Source organism: Oxyura jamaicensis, chromosome 17 (assembly GCF_011077185.1).
Source record: "Oxyura jamaicensis isolate SHBP4307 breed ruddy duck chromosome 17, BPBGC_Ojam_1.0, whole genome shotgun sequence".
NCBI lineage: Eukaryota > Metazoa > Chordata > Aves > Anseriformes > Anatidae > Oxyura > Oxyura jamaicensis.
Window position 1 is genome coordinate 6,478,176 of NC_048909.1, and position 16,076 is coordinate 6,494,251.

The 16,076-nt window shown below is 51.6% G+C and overlaps 1 protein-coding gene across 4 annotated transcripts in view; it reads left to right on the plus strand.

The window, feature by feature from the left end:
* Positions 1-1,525: 1,525 nt before the first annotated feature.
* FUBP3 (far upstream element binding protein 3) overlaps positions 1,526-16,076 on the plus strand; it is a 39,044-nt gene continuing 24,493 nt past the window's right edge. For 2 of the 4 annotated variants that reach the window (XM_035341531.1, XM_035341534.1), the window contains exons 1-4: positions 1,526-1,707; positions 7,789-7,894; positions 13,747-13,797; positions 14,303-14,336. In XM_035341531.1, coding sequence (XP_035197422.1) covers positions 1,621-1,707; positions 7,789-7,894; positions 13,747-13,797; positions 14,303-14,336 — 278 coding nt within the window. In that variant the 5' untranslated portion in view covers positions 1,526-1,620. The remainder of the gene's footprint in view (positions 1,708-7,788; positions 7,895-13,746; positions 13,798-14,302; positions 14,337-16,076) is intronic. The other 2 variants (XM_035341532.1, XM_035341533.1) reach the window with 2 other exon arrangements.

Consider the following 16,076-nt stretch of genomic DNA (forward strand, 5'->3'; position numbering starts at 1 on the left):
CCCAAACCACCCGGTGCTGAGCGGTCGGCGTCGGGAGCACCCCTGCCCCAGCAAAGCAGTGAAGTATCTGCCTGCTTGTAAGAAAGGCCCTCTGAAATTGCCTTCATCGTGGCTGAAAGGTGTTGGTGACGCTGAGGCAGTGCAGACACGCAGCTGGTTGTTTTAAATCCGCCCCTCATCAAGCCATGACCCTGTTCCCAAAATAAACGGTCATTTGGTTAAGAATGAAACCTGAAATGATCCGAGAAGAGGAAATGTTGGTACTCCTGTGAGTACCAACTTGGAAGGGCACCAGGGGGTTTCATCAGCCCCATTGACTTCTCCCTGCTGGTGCGGGCACTGAGCACAGCGCCAGCAAGAACAAAACCAGCCGAGGAGGAGAAACACAGCACTTGCGTCATTTGGGTCATAGTTTGAGTCTCGAGTTTAACGCTTTGGCCTGGCAGCTTTGGGAAACCAGCCCTGGGTTTATTTGGCCATGTCTGCAGCACTGCCTACAGCTCTGCAGCCTGCAGCAGGACGTGGAGATGTTGGAGCAGGTCCAGAGGCCATGAGGATGCTCCGGGGCTGGGGAACCTCTCGTGTGGGGACAGCTGAGGGGGCTGGGGGTGTTCGGGCTGGAGAAGGCTCCAGGGAGACCTCATGGTGGCCTTGCAGCACCTCCAAGGGGTGCAGTGACAGGACCAGGGGGATGGCTTTAAGATACCCAAGGGCTGGTTGAGGTGGCACAAGGAAGGAATTGTGCGTAGTGAGGGCGGCGGGGCCGTGCCACGGGCTGCCAGGACGGCTGTGGGTGCCCCGTTCGTGGAAACTCCCACGGACGGGGCCCTGGGTGGCCTGCACGGGGGGAGGCATCGTGCCCTGGTGGGGGGCTGGTGGGCGATCCGTGAGCCCAGCCCACACCTCAGGTGGCTCTGTGGGGGCTCTGTTGTGGCTCCGTGGGTGGGTGGGTGGCTCTGTAGGGGCTCTTTGAGGGGGCTCTGTGGGACTGTTGGGACTCTGTGGGGGACTCTGTGAGGCTGGCGGGGGGGTGTCTGGGGGGGCTGAGTGGGTCAGTGGGGGTTCTGTGGGGGGCTTGTGGATGGGTGGGCGGGTCTGTGGGTCTCTGGGGGTTTGTGGGTGGCTCTGTGGGGGGCTCTGTGGGTCTATGAGGGGTCCGTGGGACTGTGGTGGCTCTGTGCAGCTGCTGGGGCTCTGTGGGGGCTCTGTGGCCCCGTGTCCCCGAGGGGGCCGCAGGCTGCTCCTTGCGCCACCCCCGGCCCGCTGCAGAGCCCGGGGACACGGCGACACGGCCCCGCTCCTCGTGACACGCGCGGAAACGGGCGGGCGGGCACCCACGCGGTGCCTACAACCGGTACCGGCACCACAACCGGGACTGACACCGGGACCAGCCGCGGGACCAGATCCGCTCCGTGCCCCGCTGCCAACTCCCCCCCCCCCCCCACCTCCCGCCCCCCAGTCCCCGGTTCCCCGCCCCGCTCCCGCCCCGGTGCCCGCCCCACTTCCGCCGGAAGCGGGGGGCTCTTTCCCTTTCCGGGTGCGGGTCCCCGGGCGGGACGGCGCGGCGGCGGCGGCGGCGGTGGAGGAGGCGGAGGAGGCGGCGGCAGCGGGGCGCGGGTCATGGCGGAGCTGGCGCAGGGGCAGAGCGCGGCGCCCGTGGGGATCAAGGCCGAGGGGTTCGCCGATGCCCTGCACCGGGTCCGGCAGGTAACCGCCGGGCCGGGGGGGCGTCCCCGGGGCTCGGGGCAGGGCCCGCTCGGTGGCCCACGGGGCCGGCTGAGCGCACCCGTGGGTGGCACCGGGTCCCTCAGCGTGGTACCGGGCCCCTCACCGTGACACCAGGCCTCCCTGGGTGGCACCAGGCCCCTCACCGTGGCACCGGGTCCTCCCCCCCCGCGCCGCGTCTCAGCCCTTCAGCCCCCGCCTCTGCCCTGCCCAGGGCGCAGGAAGGGGACATGGGGACATTTATTTATAAGGTGCCTTGGGGTTAACCCCCAGCAGGCCCGGTGCGGGGTCTGGTCCCTCTCCTTCTGGAGGGAGAGGTAAGGGGTGGCCCAAGCAGTCTGAGGGTTTGCACAGTGGTAAAACGGCAGCTTCCAGTGCGAGAGGTGAGACCTGCGGGAATTAACGGCCTCGTGCAGGGGTTGGGGTGTCCCAGCCTCGCACGTGGGGTCTGGTGTCCCCCCTGCGCTGCGCTCTGGGGAAAGTGGCTTCAGAAGCAAAGGGCTGCTGCTGTCCTTGCTGCTTGTATTTCCCAGCCCTTCATCACATTTCTTGCCCCGTGTCTGTGGCAGGCGTTGGTTCTGTCCCTGAGCAGGTTGCACGGTACCTGCGCTTGGTCCCTGTGCTGCAGCAGGGGGTGACACGGCTACGTGCCAGTGCCAGCAGACTGACTTTATTCTTTACAGTGTTACAGGCCAGGTAGGGAGAATCTCCTTCTGTTTCCCAGGCTCACTTTTCTCACTTAGCTGGGAAACTCTGAAGGAACGAAGGCAGACCCTAGGACCTTCTGATGGGACTTGAGTGGCGTACTGCCGCTTGCGGCTCGCTGGTGAATCAGTGTGGCAGCAAATCCTGTTCTGCGCAGTCTGCAGCAAACCGTACAGAGGCGCTGGCTGCTCTAGAGGAACACCCCACGCCTTCCCAGAAGAGCTCACGAGCCAGTTTGCTCCTCGTCTGCTCATTTCTGTCTTACAAGTACAGCAGTAGGCGAGCTGCGGGCTAGCTGACCCCCACGTGAGGCCACGCGTCGCTTCTCAGTGCCCCGTGGCCTTGACGGCGTGCGGTGTCTGGGAGCTCCGCTGTTCGCCCCGGGTTATCTGCTCGATGCAGTTAAATGGAGAGGGGTTGCAGCTGTGCTTGTCTTGACCTGGTCATCTGTAAGCGAAGGCCTCTCGTTGCAAAAACATCTCTGGGTGTCTGATCATATTATTGCGGGCTCGCCGTCGAATGATCTTGCGGTGACCGACGTGCAGAGAAACCATCAATTCCTTACCGCTCGGTTGTAGCGTGTTGAAACCTTTCTGTGAGCGCGGTGGAAGTGCCACCGCACGCGCCGTCCGTCTGATCAGCAGCAGGTGAAGTGGGACGCCTCCGTTCAGCTAAAGCAGGGCTACCCGAAATTCGATGGGGGCGCGTGTCGTGCGGTCGCTGTTGTGTCTGCAGGGTGGGCGGAGGAGCCTCGCGTTGACACACGAAGGAGGTGGAGTATCAAAGGATTCTGTAACAGCTCTGCTCGTGTCCGCCGAGTTTGCTGTTCTTAAATTCATTATACTTGAAAGAGTGCATTGGGTTTCCCTGACATCGTTCTGAGCTGAAATATGTCAAAATATCCAGAGCTGCCAACCGTGGGTCAGGCCCCGCGGCGTAGCGGCCTGTCTTCCACACCAGAACCAAGCGTGTTGAGAAATGCTCTCTGCGCGCGTTCTGGGAGCCCAGTGCCTACATTTTTGTGCAGTGAGTTGTCCGCTGCCTCTTGGATGTTCTTTTTTTTTTCTTAGTATTTGGGGGATGAGGGGAATTGTTGCCAAGTGCTCGGTGGAGAGAGGTTCACCTCGCCGCCCTGGCGGTCTGTGACGAGCATCAGGCGGGGTGCGGAGTCAGGTACACCTGGCACTTCTCCGGAGGTGGTGGCAGAGCTTTCCCTGACCACGTTTAATGCCGTAGCGTGCCTGACCCATCCTGATCTGGTACACAGAGGTTGGCTTGGACTCCTGGCCTGTGCTGTAGCCTTTTCTGAAAATCGCTTCTGCTTTAAGCGGGAAGGGGGCACAGGAAAAGAAATGTTGTAGTTTTTGCTTCGTGTGTTGCCCTGGCATCCCTGGCTTGACATTTGAACTCTCCCAAAGTTTAATTTTGCACTTAAGACTAGTAATCAAATTGGCTAAATTCAGCTCTCGTGAGAGCCATTACACAAACCTTGAGCTGTGGTTTCCTGTGCTTAGTTATTAACAGCTAAATAATTCACGGCAAGGAAGACTTTCCTGATCAATCACGGTGACTGCTCTCAAAGACACCGGGACGTGAGCTAACACGAGAGTAAGAGATCTGTACCACCGCTGGAGGAAATGACTCACGCTGCTTTCGAAGGACTTGACTGGTTTTTTTTTCTCTCGGTGTGTGTGTGTGTGCTCTTAAATACATGAAGTGTATCAAGAAGGACTTTTCCAGGTGAATGCTGGAGCTCTGAGCATTTCCAGGAATGGTACGGAGAGGAAGGTCTGCAGCCTGGTAGCCGGTGTGTAGCGAGGTGTCTTGGGCACCTTGAAAGGGAGCGAACGTCCTGAGATTTACTCGACTGGCTGTGTGTTTAAAATGCCTTCCTGGTGTCGGGCTCCAACTTCGAATCTCCACGGGGAGAGAGGGACCTCGAGACTTACCCCGAAAGGGCATAGAGAAAAGTACTTTTCAGATCATCCTCGAAGTTTTTGGACTTGGCAAGTAGCTTGGTATTTAGGAGAACCACCTGCGGGGTGCAGCTTAGATGGCTGGGGATGGTTTTGCTGCTTCCTGCAGAGTCTGGGGGGAACGTCTGCCATGCGAGTGTTCCTTCTGAGTGGGAAGGGCGGCAGAGGGCCTGGAATTGTTTGTAGGAAGGGTCAGATGCCAGCGCCTTGTTGGTGTATATCCTGCTAGTATCTCAAACCGGTGTTTTTACCGGTTGCTGTTCTTTTGCAGGACAGCAGGGAGAGGTCTTTCCCAGAAGCGAGGCCCTTTTCAGAGCTGGCTTCTGCAGACACTGGTGCTTGAGCCCCGTTGTGCCTAGCCGAGAAGTTTCATATCTGCAAGTGTTTGGGTATTGCTCCATTTTTAGAGGGTGGTGAAGGTATAGGAGGACAGAAATGTAAGGTGTTAGCAAAACACGTATGCCTCATGCGGCTCTGGTTTATTTGGCTTTCTTGGCTTGACAGTTGCCATTTTTGTAGTTGAGGCTTGAGCTCTGTCCTTTAAATTCCTTGTTGGAGAGTTTTCTTTTGAAGGGATTCAGTGCAGAAACAGGTCTGGGGTAGTGATGCTTTTTCCCGGCGTGTTTCAGAGCTCAGTGAAATGGATGTGCTGGGTTTAAAAAAAAACAAAAAAGCCTGACAGGCAGAGGGACAAAAGCTGTGGCTAGCAGTACGTTCCTCAAGGTCATCTGGTCAGATAAGGGCTAGGTCTGCTTACTTTAGCTCTGCTCTAACTTCTGTGCTTATCTCCCTGCTGAACCTGTAGTGGAAACGGAGGTTCCCATTGTAGGTCCAACATAAGAAGGTTTAAAATATATATATTTTAACTGCTACGTCTGCTGTGGGAGCTGAACCCTTAATTTTGCAGGGTGTTTTTCCTGCTGGAGGGAGGCGGCGTGTTGTCTGCGTGTAATCCCGCGGCAGCTGGGAGGCTTTGGAGATAAGGGTGCAAGTTTCAATAAAGGAGGGAGAAAACATCCCAAAAGCTGATGGTGTGAAAATTGCAGCGACTCTCTTATTTTGTCCTCTACTTTGAGGCTTCTGTGCTGGGGAGATAATTGTGTGCTAAGCACGAGAAGGGATTTATAAAGCTCTCCTGCTCTGGGAGCCAAAATCCCTGGTGCTGGTGCTCTGTTCGTTCACACCTCCGTGCATAACGCCAGCTTCCTTCTCCAGGCCAATTCCTGCTGTCCACGGAACAGTTTTTCCTACCCCATGTGCGTGCGGTGAGTGATTGCAGTTCCAAGCTATCAGCCAGCCACTTCCGCATCTTATAGATTTTTTTTTTTTTAAGTAAATAATCCCTAACAGAAAGATTTCACAAAGGGCACTCTCAAATCAAATGTTCCAAAATAAGCCAGGGTGTGTTACAGCTGACCACAGTTCCTCTTGGCATGTGTTCGGACTGGATGTTACGGTGTTAAAGCTGTCAATAGACATGAAATGAAACACATTTCTAAATCTTTTCCAGCACTGAAGTAGTCAGGAAACACCTGTGCTCTTCGTACCTTCGCTAAAATCCTCTGCATCCCAAACGTTACGGGGAACCACGTGGGTAAGGGGCTGCCACCCTGGGTGCAGTACAGCAGAAAGCAAGGCCTCACCTGATGCTTTCTGGAGCAGAATGGACAAGGGCTCGTCCGTGTTGATGCTTTCAGAATTATTTTCCTGTGAGCTTATTAGCTCTGGGACTCGGTGACACGCAGCGTGCTTGTTGTCAGAGCTTTGCCGCATGGTCGCTGTGCTGGTTGGGGCACTAAAAGTAGGTTATGGCCGAGCAGCTCTTCCTCTTTGGGGTCCAGGCCAGTCAAACCGGGGGTTTAACGGTCCAGTGTTGTGCTTTCAGTTGTTCATCCAAAACCAGTCAAAATCCCGTGGGCAGATTTTATTCTCTGGCTGCTGGCACTTCTGATCCAACGAAGTTGCTGCCTTTCTAAAAGAGGACAGGAAGCAATGGTCAGAATGAGAAAATGGTCAAAACTTGGAGCCCTTTTCATGCGAGGCATTGAAGGGAATGTTTTCTGTTCTCTTTCTAAAAGCAGTGCCCTCAATCTTCCGAGGTTATTTCAAACAGCGTTTTTTTCCCTACCCTGTGGTTCTGCATCCCAGGCAGTTGTTTATTCCTCTGCAGCAGTTGATAGTGTCAACAACCAGAGTTACTGCGGATGTCTTTCTGTCGCAATAAAACTTAAATTTTAGAACCACCTTTAGTTATATTTCTCGTTTGCCCTTGCCTTCGCTGAAAGCACATCTGTGTAAAATGCTCTTTTTCCATCTGTTCCTTCTGATGCTTCTCCGGTGAAGCCTCAGCTGTAACAGAGCGCGATCAGACTCCGGGCACATACTCTGTTCGGTGACTTTCTTTTTGCTGAAAAAGGAAGCAAATGCTGTAGAGTGCACAGAATGGGTATATTTTTTTTTCCTGCAGCTACTTCATTCTGCGCTCGCTTACTCTGGCAAAGCTCTTTACCTGTGCCAGGGTGCGGTGAGGCTGCAGTTTGCCTGGCCCCGAAGGCTGCAGCAGCTCAGCGCACCCCGAAGTCCTGCACCTGAACGTGTCCAAACCTGGCTGGGGGAGCGGGTGGAAGCTCGCCCCTGCCCCATCGGTCCGGCCTGGTGTGTCCCACGTGTCGTTAGAGACGAGCTCAGCTTTCACTCCTATTAAGTGCGAGCGAGGTGTGCGCCTCTCACCTGTTTTATTTGCTTACCCCGGTGCCCTCACTGTCATGCCGGGGCGTCTCCTCTTTCCTTTCAGTGCCCTCCTTGCGTCCCAGCTCCCCTTGGAATGGCTGGTACTCCTCCGAGGGCTGGAAGCAGAGGCACAGGCAGATACAGCCAGGCTCAAGCATTGACTGCTGCAGGAAATTGCAGCTAATTCTGGGCTGATAGCTTGCCCGGCGGCTTATTCTTCGTACAGCAAGCGCAGGCTGAGCCAGTCCCTCGGCGAGGAGTTCCCAACCCCGTCCTTGTGCTGCGTATCTTCACGTTCCTCGCCTTCCCCTCCCCTCACCCCCACTGATGCCCACGGCTGCGTTTCTCTTTGCTAGATTAGCTTGTCAGCTGAACGAGCAAACAAATCTGAATGTAACATCGCAGGCAGTAAGTACGTACTCGTGACCAGGAAGAGGAGCTGGGCGAACGCGATCTTAATTAAACAAATAGCAAGAGGAAGACTGGTTACTGTACAAATAAAGTGCTGCTTTCTTCAACTTTTATAAAGCCACCTATATAGAAAAGCTGAGACAAGACTGCACTGGGGTAAAGGTTTTGTTGGAAGAATGGTTAGCTCTGGTGGCTGAACCTGCAAATAGGCTAATCGTGTTCTTATCATCCGTTTTCATAGATTGCTGCTAAAATTGGAGATATTCCTCACTTGAATAACTCTACAACACTCGTGGACCCTTCAGTCTATGGTTACGGAGTGCAGAAACGGCCCCTGGATGATGGAGGTAAGCAGGCTCTGGTGAGCCAATGCATGCGGCTTCAGAAATAGGCGTGCGGGAGGCAGCTGCCTGGTTTAAGGACAGCAATCAGCGCTGCTTTTTGTGCGTAGCGATTTTATGCACGACCCCCTGTGCTGTTGGGCCTCGCGTAGCGCAGGGCTGCTAGGCATTGGCGTGCCTGATTGGAGGCCGTTCTTTTCTTAGCTCGTGAATTCGGGGTTTAGCAATCTAACTCTGCAGTTTAAATCTTGTTCCCTGGCGATCTGGGGACGGCGCTCGCTGGAACCCCGCTGGAGCCCACGCGCACGGTACCAGGTGTACGCCGGCAAGCTGGCCGCCCCTGGCACGCCGCGCCTTCTGAGAGCAGGCAGTGCCTAGGGGCACGAGTATGTATGCTTCTTCCATGGGTAGCGGTGGTCACAGCACAGCAGATGAGTGGCTGCTGAGTTCTGATTGCTTTGCCTTGCACGTGAATTTTAAGGAGAAATGGTACAGGTACGAGCTGGTTGGAGCTGGAAGGAAACTTCCTTTTTTAGGTGTAACTCTTCTCGTGATTATTCTTTGAGAATTCTTACATCTCTGAAGCATTAACGCTGGTTACAACCAAAGAATAATTTACTGGGTAAATCTGGTAAATGGAAAGGGTTGTCTGAATTGTTAACGTTTGAAAATGAGTAGTTTCTTCACTTTGGGAACAAGAAAGAACATCTCTTTTTTTTACAAACCTGATGCGTACTGTTACAAGAAAGGTGTTTGTATCCGTGCTGCTGTATAGAGTTCACCTTTTCTGTGGCTGGTTATCCCCCAAAATGTGGCCACGTCTTCCCTGCCTAGTGTTTTCACGCAGCCAGCCAGCTCTGCAGCTTGATGCCTTCCCGCAGAGACGTTTAGGAGTACCAAGGAGACGCGTAAAGCTTTTTCCCAGCACTTCATTATGAAAGTATTTTTTTTCTGTCTGACACGAAGCCGCACGAGGCAAGGGCTGAAAATACCGCACGTCTGCTGCTCGTGCCGAAAAGCGTGCTGGAGCACGGGCAGACGTTTCTTTCATGTGGAGCCTCTGGCTGGCTAGCATTTCTGCTGTCTGAACGTTTGCCACGACCCACTTTGTTCTCTGGCGTTGGCTCTGAGCAAGAGGTTGCTGCTTGTTCGGTTTGGTGTTTTAGGAAGGAGTGGGTTGATTCGTGCGAGCCCCGGCCCCTCGCATCTCAAGCTGGAGCATCGCAGTGTTTGCGAGAAGCCAGAGGCCTCGCGTTATCGTTACCTGCTGGTTTCGGTGTGGGAAGGTGCTTGGCTGTCAAGCAATGAGCTGTGAAACTCGCTGCTTTTCTGTCATCGGGCAGATGTGTTTAGTGTGGTTTTAATTGCCAGGCTGGACCAACTGCAAAGAAATGGCTTGCAAACGTGGCCCGGCCTCTTCTTCCTTTCCAGCTGCTTACAGCTTCAGCTCTCCTTAGAGCAGTACTCAGCGAACGTCTGGTTGTGGACATTATTTGAAATGATGTCATCTTAAGGTGCTTCTTCCATTCCAGGTACACGGTTGCAGCAGGAGGTGTGAATAGGTCCTGTTCTGTCATTGATTTTGATAATATTTAATTTTAGTGTAAATTTGAAGAAGGCTGAGCCACACTGGGCTGTCTGGGCGGCTCAGGTGAGTGGCTGTATGTGAAAAAGAAAGCTGTCTTCCAGGAACTAGTTATTCGTAACGTTAGCCCTACCTATTTTTTCATGGATTCAGCAGACTGAGCTTGAGAAATCGGACCTCTTAGCAAGGTATCTTGGAGCGTTTTTTAATAACTGAAGCAGCTGTAATGCCCCATGGCAGGCAGGCTGGACTTTGTACTTCTACACGGGAGCACTCTTACTTGCTGAACCTTGTTTGTGTTGACACAAACCATGTCAATACGGTGCAGTTTGGGCCATAAATGCACCTTCCAGCTGGTTTCTTGCGCTGTGGTAGACGATCCCATGTCCCAGGTGTTCCATCCAGAGGGGCTGGGCTCTTGGGTGTCAGATTTGGGGTCGTGCTGTGGATGTAAAGGCCTACGGGTGCTCGCTCACCCCGTAGTTCAGCACCTTGCTTGTAACAGGTTTCAAAGCAGCTCCAAGTTGTGTGTTTGCCCTTGGGTCCTTCGCGTGCATCTGGAAGCTGTGTAACTTTTCCCACTGCCTGCCCCAAAATCTGATCTGTGAGATCTTAGGGGAGAACTGAAATAACGGAAGCGGTATCTTAAGGGATTGGAATCTCACAGAGAAATCAGACCTGTCAGGGCAGGAGCGAGGGAAGTATGTGTTCTTTTAGCTTTGGTCACCTTGGCTTTTATTTCAGAATGTGTCTGGGAAGGTGCAGCCTGGCAGAGGAAGCCCTGGGCAGTGGGTGCTTCTCGCTCGGCATGTGTTCATGGTACAATCCGTACCTTACTCACTCTTGGGCTACCTGCTCTTGCTGCCATGGTGTTAAAAGTCCTGTGATGCAGCACTTGGGCTGTAGGCGTCTGAAAGATGGCAGTTGCTTTTAACAGGACACTTAAATCAGGAAAATTCTTCCTATCGGGGTCATCTTTAGGCCTCTGGTAGCTTCAAACAAGGGGAGTCCGGAGTGCGTGCCCACACTCCCTTATTTCTGCTGTGAGCTCTGCTTTGGGGATGTTGTCATCAAGAAGCGATTATTTGTCTTTATCGTGCTCTAGAAATTTCATAGTGCAGGGATTCGGATGTGTTCTGCTACCCTGGACAGCTCGAAAGCAGATCTGGTGGTAAGTCTCGGGGCTGTTTCCCTCCGCGTGCTGCGTGGCTGTGCGCGGTCCGCGCTGCTTCCTCACCCCCGTGATAGAGAATTACTTCCGTCCAAACGCTGCTGGAAAAATGGGTTCAGAGAATAGGAAAGGATTTCAGGTGACAGGAGAGCTGTCTGTCTTCCAGGAAAATCTCATTCTGCCTGTCTGTTTTTGTAAACAGCTGCTGGCACGGCTGATGGATGGCAGCTTAGGAAGCGGCCCTGAGACAGGATGACACTGCGCTGGTCGAAACAAATTCACCTGCTTTTAGAGCGTTTCCAGGAAAAAAATAGTCTTGTCGCAGTGCTGGGGACCAGCAGGTGTGAGTCCCTTTTGGATTTTCCTTAACAGACGTTCAGCCAAATCGGTGAGCTGCTAGGACTGGTGCTGGTGAGCTGGTCGTTCGGTAGCGGATGAGGTTTGAGGCTGATTGTTTTAACCTTGCTGCTTGAGGGTTGTTTCCAGAGAGTGGAAATAGTCATGGTGTAATTAGCGGGGAGGAGATGGGGTTTACCTGTGCTGCTAACGAGGTCGGTGGTGGTGGGAGACCCCAGTGTCACCTCGCTTGGGGGCTGCTGCTGAGGATAGATCCCGGTTCATGGGACCCTACATGGATATCCTACAGGATAGATCCTCCTGTTCGTGGCCAACAACAGCTCCTGGCCTCCCTTCACATGAATGGTCCCTCTAATTACCGGCACAAGTTAATAAGTTTGCTTATTTAGGCAAAAGCTTTAGTGTTCCATGCAAAATGGCAGCTTCTTTCAGAAACTGCAACTTTACAGACCATCCTTTTTTAATAAGGAAATTCTATGGGAAAAATAATCCCTCTAAAGATTCGCAGCAAGGGCAGGCAGGAAAATAGGTTCTGGCCATTTATTTAAACAACAACAAAAAAGAAACACCAATATTTAATGATGAACAACAGTTAGAGTAATTAATATCTTCATTGTAGCTTTCTAAAATTGATGCTGATCCAATTCCAGTTTGAAAGCATGAAATAAAGCCCTTTTCCACCGCTTTCCAGGGGATAAGCTGCTCTGTTTTTTTTTCTAGGCACGGAAATATTCTCCATGAGATTGTACATTCCCATCATGCACGTAAATTTAGTGGGAGGCACTGCTCTGCTTTATGGGGTGGAAGAAAATCTGCATTTGTTTTGAGTATCTGTTAGGTAGAATTCAGTTAAAGGTGAAGCCTAAAGACGAGTGAAGAGTTATCAACCAGCAGGTGCCATTAACAGGAAATTGTGCTTATTTTATTCAGCGTTTTTCCTTATTTGCAGTAAAATGACTGCAGTTACAGTTAAATTGGACTCAATAGATGTAAAAGGGGGAAATATGTACGTGGCTTGTCAGAGTTCAGTCCCCTCCCTGGCGCGAGGAGGGAGATGGTGGAGCAGAACACCAGCTCTCACCGCTGCCGCAGGCGTCTTCTGCCCCAGCCTCGCCTCTCTATCAGTCTCTGTCTTTCAGAGCAAAATGGGCACGGTAGAGGAGGAATTAAACTGCAGATTGGTGGGACCAGGAGCTACGGCCATCCATTTTCCTCCCAAAGGGAGAGAAATTGTATCTGGCTTCGGGCAGATCCCTCCCGATTGTCTCCGCCTGCTTTGCTTCTCGGCCCTCGGAGGGGTTGTCCGTGGTGCATGGAGGGGATGCTCTTGTGCACGAGTTAGTGGCTTAGTTGGTTTTTAACTGGTTTGTACAATAAGTGAATAAAGCTGGGATGGTACCTGGCCGGGGTGGTGAGCAGCTGTGTTCGTACGGTGCTCGGAGCGAGCTGGTGTCTGCACGTTACGTCCACCGCCAGTGCTCCCTGCCCGCCTGATTCCACTTCTGGTGCTCCTGCAGCCTTCCCCTTACCAGTTGTCTTTCCCGAGTGCAGGATCGTGTTACAAAATGATGGCTCCTCCGTTACCTGCGTGAACTTCGGGGTTTGATTATAGGATGTGTATCCGTCCCGTAATTTGTGGGCAGCGGCTGCAGAGTAAGAGACAGCCAGGAGAAACGTTGAAGTGAATTGCCACGCTAAGTGGATATTTAAATACGGCCTCGTAGCGTTACGACCCCTCTTTTGGGCATCTTGGGGTAATGAGTGGCCTCCTTCTGGCAAGGGCAATCCTCTACTACAGCAGCAAGACTTTGTGCCTATAGGAAAAAATACTCTGGGTGCTATTTGGGGCAAGATGGCGAGATTCTGAATGTGTTTTATCGTATTTGCTCAATTCTGCAGTAGCAGCTTATCAGCCAGGGCAAATATTCCCCATTACATCACCCGCCTCTTTCGGCTGCGGTATCGACAGTTATCAAATTAGAACTTCTCATATTCAGGGTGAGAATATGCAAAGACAGATCTGACGGAGTCAATAACGCAGCAGTTGGCTTATCGCTGAACTGGAGAGAGTAATAAAATACACACGCTGCCAATATTTTGGTCCCGACCTATTATCGAGATATCGACACCCCACAGAAATACGGTATTGACTCTCTCGGTCTCTTTTTATTTGAGGTAAAGCGTTTGGCCCCAAACTTTACGTACCTTTCGGCCGGATTTTGAGCGAGACGCCCGCTCCCTAACCCTGACAGCTGATCGCCGATTTGTTTCAGGTCAAAGAATGCGCGGGTTGCTGCAAGGTGGTCGGGAACAGCATCTTGATTATCACAGCTCGCACGTTGCCGGCCAGTCCCATTTGTTTCTCCACCCGTGCCCTCCAGGCATGCAATACAATCTTCAACTGGTTGTTAGGACCAAATGGTCGGGTTTTAGCGGGTCTGCTGCAGGCGGAGTCCTGCGGGAAGCCCAGCAGGGCATGTGCTCCCACTTTGCACGAGGCGGTCTAATGATATTTTCCCCCCATTAACGTTCGGAAGAAAGATCTAATCTGTGGGGGTAGGGGAAAAAAAAGTCTGAGGGCTGTCAGCTGGGGAGATAACCGCTAATCAGCCGCGGACCACCGGCCAGCATCGCAGATATGCCTGGAATGTGTGCGTTCAGGAAAATGTGTGTTTTTTTTTTTTTTAAAAAAAAAATACAGTTTTGGTGCCACGAGGTTACTTAACAGATGTATTCCTTTAACAGGTCTCCGTGTAAGTGGGCTCCATGGAGCACAGATAAGAGATACAGAGAGAAGTATGTGCAAGCAATCCGTAATGCTTTTTGCCTCGACTAAAGCTCTGAATCTGCCCTGCTTTGATTTTAGCTTTTTTTTAATACATACCAAGCTGCCTGAAAAGTCTTTTCTCTCCCTTCAGCCGGTGTCATTCTCCCCCCCCCCCCCCCCCTTTTTTTTTTTTAACTACTTTGGGTTTAAATGGGAACGAGGGAGGTTAGTTGGAGGGATTTGGATTTGGGCAGGCAGGATTTTCTCCCATGACTCTCAGCATGGGGAGACACAGATCAATTCCCTACCCTGTGTTCAGCTGGACACTGGGTTATGGTGTGTGTTGATCAAGAAATCCCCTCCTGTTTTGTACCACATAACGCATTCATTTCAGCCACTGAACCTAAATTACTGTTTTGCTTTTCTTTCTTTTTGATGAAATGGTAAGAACTCTTTTTCTATAGGGATGAAGTTAGTTTATCCGTGCTAATGCTTTGATTTTTTTTCTTTTCCTTTTTTCTCTCTCTGCCACAGTAGGTAACCAGTTAGGGGCCCTGGTACATCAAAGGTAAGCAGTGGGTTATGTTTTATTATTTATTGATCAATTCTAATTGTTTATTGATCCACCATCTGTAGTAGTGTTAGGAAGTCAGAGGTTGAGAATGTGGAGAAACTGTCAGCTTGGGTTTTCTCCGGGAAGGGTTTTCTGCTAACCCTTTAAAGGCTATTTGTTGAAGTGAAACTTGAATTTGATTCCTGTAAATCTGCAGGACCAAGAATAAGAAATTCCCTCTCCTCTCCTTTCCCCTGCCCAGGGCAGGGGGGGTTAAGCTCTGGCATTTTTACAGAAGTTGAAAGTATTAAACAGGCCGGTGGATCTTTTTTCTTTCCAGTTCTGTTAATGTAGTGTGACCTGGGATGACTCCTTTGATTGTCAAAGATGGTTTGGGGAGACTAAAGCAAGCGCAAGTTGTTGCTGAGCACGTCTTAGCATCTAATACACAAGTAAAATTCTCAGGTTTTCTCTAATCCTGCTCTCAAGGAGTTGCCCGTCTTGTTTTGAGCAGGAAGGGGAGAGCATTTCTCAAGCTGGATTCACCTTCAGGATGGGAGTAGTGTGTTTCCATCATAACCAGCTGTTTGCTGGGGCCCTGGGCAGAAAGGACAAGGAATATTTACTCAAAAGCTGGAGAACAATCTGGTTTTTGTGGTGATGCTGTTAGCCTGGAGCTCGTGTACAGCTAGGGATGCACAGAGAAGGCTGGGCAGCGTTGTCTGCTCTGCTGCTACCCGTCTTCTGCCAGGAGCGGTGTTTATGCAGGGAATTGGTTAGGCTGAAAGCCTGAAATGGTTTCTTTCTGGCTTTGGTGGTTGGTTAGGCTCTCCGTGCAGCTGCTCCAGCGCAGGGTGGTTTGTAAATCAGGCAGGATAGGATGTTTTGGCAACAGGCTGTGTTTGTTCCAGATTAAAACTGCTGGAATTCTGAGCCTTCCTGGAGCAGGTGGGGTCCGTTCCCTGCCGATAGGGATGGCAGTGTTTGGTTTTGCTCGTGAGCCTTGGGACACTGGAGGGTACTTTATCTGCCGGTTAGCTGGCGAAGTCTGGTGGGTAATTTTACTTTCCCTAACTGATCTAATGGCAAGGCTTTGATACACCTCACCACAAAACCTGCGTTGAGCTTATTATGCAGGTGTTTGCCTGCTTCTGAGAGTGCTGAACAAATTGTGTAGAATGCATCTGCCAGCATAGAGAGCTGGCAAATTCTGTACTCAGTCTTGTGTTCTGTACAGACAGAAACGGCAAACAAAAAACCCACAGGGTAATTCTCTGCTTCATTATGGCCGGGTCTTAGGTAATTGCTTTGGGTGCTACAATTTGAGGCACAGAAACACTGAAAAAAGAGCAACAGATAAGACTTCACGGGATAATCAAAACCAAATTTGATAAATTCTAAGAAAATAATTGTAAGGACAGGCAGCTTAAAATATAAATCTGAATATCGGAAGGGGCATTCGTATCAGGAGTGGCATTGCTTAGTGTCTCTTGGCAAGAGCATATCCAAAAGTAGTAGGCAGGGGCTGTGGCTTGGAAGGGCTCGGCTAAATATGGAAGGAACTTTGCTGTTATTCTGTTAAATCTGTCTGAAGCAGAAACAACAAAAAGATCTTCTTCCGTCGACAGCAACGGATGGTAGACTGGAAACGTATCCAGCGTAGGAGGAATTAAGTCCCTTCTCTCTGCAGCCAGGGCGTGGAGCAGGACCAAGAGGTCCCTTCCAAATCAAAAGATTTTCACTATGATATAGTAT